The following is a 2317-nucleotide window of genomic DNA, read 5'->3' on the forward strand; positions in this document are numbered from 1 at the left end:
CGCCTGACGCCCGCGGCTGTTGTGGAGTGGCTGGGGCGCTTCATAGTGGGCCAAGAGGACGCAAAAAAGGCAGTGGCGGTGGCATTCAGGTGCGAGCACCCACGAACGCTCCGCTTTTGAGGCGACAACCAGCGAGTGGAGGGGGACCCGGGCTGGCGAGACGCCCGTCTCCCCCCTGAGAAGGCCTGTCACGGGGCGCCGGGCGGGAGTCTGCTGCAGCTAGCTTGCAGCCGGGCTCGTCCGAGCCGGGTGGCGCCCCTGCTTCTCCCGGAAGCGGCGCGGATGCGAAAAGGCGGGGCCCAACGTCGGTCGAAGCCGCGCCACGCTGCCTGCACAGACCGCCCCGCAAAACGCGCCGCCCCTGCGGCCCGCAGGAACCGGTGGCGGCGCCACCGCGTGCAGCCCAAGGAGCTGCAGCCTGACATCAGCCCCAAGAACATCCTCATGATCGGCCCCACGGGCTGCGGCAAGACGGAGATCGCGCGGCGGCTGGCGCAGCTGGCGGACGCGCCCTTTGTCAAGGTGCGCGGTGCTGGGGGGGCGGAGCTGCACAAAGGGTTGATTGCTGTGTGGTGCTTGTGGTTGTGTGTGTGGTGGGTGCATGTGCGCGAGTGTGTGTGTGGGTGCGTGCAAGTGCGTGAGTGTGTGTGTGTGTGTGCACGTGTGAGGGGCACAGAGGACGTGTGAATGCACAAGAGGCGCATGTTGAAGATCAAACAGCTACACACACACGCACACATGCACGCACACACACACACAGACACACACAATGACACACACACACACATATCAACACTGACACTCCCCCACAAAAATGCAGGTCGAGGCCACGAAGTTCACCGAGGTCGGCTTCCACGGCCGCGACGTCGACAGCATAGTGCGGGATCTACTGGACAATGCGGCCCTGCTGGTGCGCGGCAAGCTGCGGGAGCGCGCCGCCAGCAAGGTGCGGGGACACGGGGCGCCGGAGCGAAGGCTCCGGCATACGCGCATGCGTGGTTTTTTTAGGCGGATAGGACAGGGGTTGCAGGTTTGCGGGTTTGAGAGGGGGGATGTCTGGGGTTCTCTGCGGCGGAGCGTCAGGGGTGTCATCATGCAGCTGTTTGGGGTTGTATGGGACGGAGCGCGGGCCCGCGGCAAGTCAGGCGCACAACTGGCCCTTGTCGCTTTGGGGGTGGGGCCCGCTGCTGGGCAAAAGCGGGGTGGGCTGGTACGGGCCGGCGCCAGTGTTTGTGCGCTTCACGGAAAGCGGCCGCAGGGCTGCAGGGCAAACAACTCCACCTCGCGCCGAGGCCGCGCGCTCGCCATCCGCGCCTTCTGGACTGTCCCACCCTGCCCCGCCTTGGTCCGCCTTGATGAGCGTCGAGCCCGAGGAGCGTGGGGGTGGCAGTGGTGCTTTTGGCGCAGAGAACTTCATCCACCCTCGTAGTTACTTACCCATTCTCGCACTCACCCACACACCCACCCGCGCACCCACAAACCCACCCATTCAAACCCCCTCCTCCGAACCCCCAGGTGTCAGAGGCGGTTGAGGAGCTCATCTTGCGGGCGCTGCTGGAGGCCCACCCCTCAGCCGGCCCTGAGAGGCTGGAGGAGCTGCGCGCCAAATACAGGTGGGTAGGCGTGAAGGGTGCTGCCTCGTGGCTGGGATGGTTGTTTGCTCGTTGTTGCAGAGGCGTGTGTGTGCGTGTGTAGTGGGCTGTGAGAATGGATGTTTGTGAACGGGCAAGAGGCGTGCGTGAATGTGTGTATGTGTATATAATTCATGCGAGAGAGAGCGAGTTTGGAAGGGAGAGTGAGGGGGTAATTGGCAGAGGGAGTGAGAGAGAGACAGAGTGTACGTGTGTGTGTGTGAGTGTGTGTCGGTGTGTGAGCACGGGTGTGCGTGCCCACGTGTGGCACAGGCACACGTGGTGGTTGATGGCCCCTTCCATGCCTCAACCCCCTTCTCAAAGTAAACTTCATTCGGGGACCGTCTTTCATGACACTCGCTCGTTCGCACCATCCCAAGCAACCACCGATGCTCATGCTGCCTCCCGTCAGCACAACCCATGGAGGAGGACGACGCGAGCCCCCCCCCAAAAAAACACTGATGCCCCTTGCAGCATCATGTCTGGGGCGCAAACCCCCGAGCCCTGCCTTCCGCAAATCCTCAGCTGCAGACAACATTAAATCATTTACGAGTCGCACACCTGAACAACACATCTGAAACATGCGATTCAACCATCTCAGGGCGGGGGAGCTGGAGGGGGAGACCATAGAGGTGGACCTGCCGGGGGGCGGCGGCGGGGGCCAGGGCGGCGGCGGCGGCCCAGGG

At 63.7% G+C, this 2317-nt stretch overlaps 1 protein-coding gene across 1 annotated transcript in view; it reads left to right on the forward strand.

Moving 5' to 3' along the window:
• Positions 1-444: 444 nt before the first annotated feature.
• Positions 445-2317, forward strand: part of MNEG_13553 (ATP-dependent protease ATP-binding subunit HslU) — a gene marked incomplete at both ends in the record, with an annotated part of 4564 nt that continues 2691 nt past the window's right edge. The window contains 3 exons of the mRNA XM_014037975.1: positions 445-522; positions 821-946; positions 1516-1613. Of these exons, the coding sequence (XP_013893429.1) occupies positions 445-522; positions 821-946; positions 1516-1613 (302 nt within the window). The remainder of the gene's footprint in view (positions 523-820; positions 947-1515; positions 1614-2317) is intronic.

The sequence above is a fragment of the Monoraphidium neglectum genome, assembly GCF_000611645.1.
Source record: "Monoraphidium neglectum strain SAG 48.87 unplaced genomic scaffold scaffold03896, whole genome shotgun sequence".
NCBI lineage: Eukaryota > Viridiplantae > Chlorophyta > Chlorophyceae > Sphaeropleales > Selenastraceae > Monoraphidium > Monoraphidium neglectum.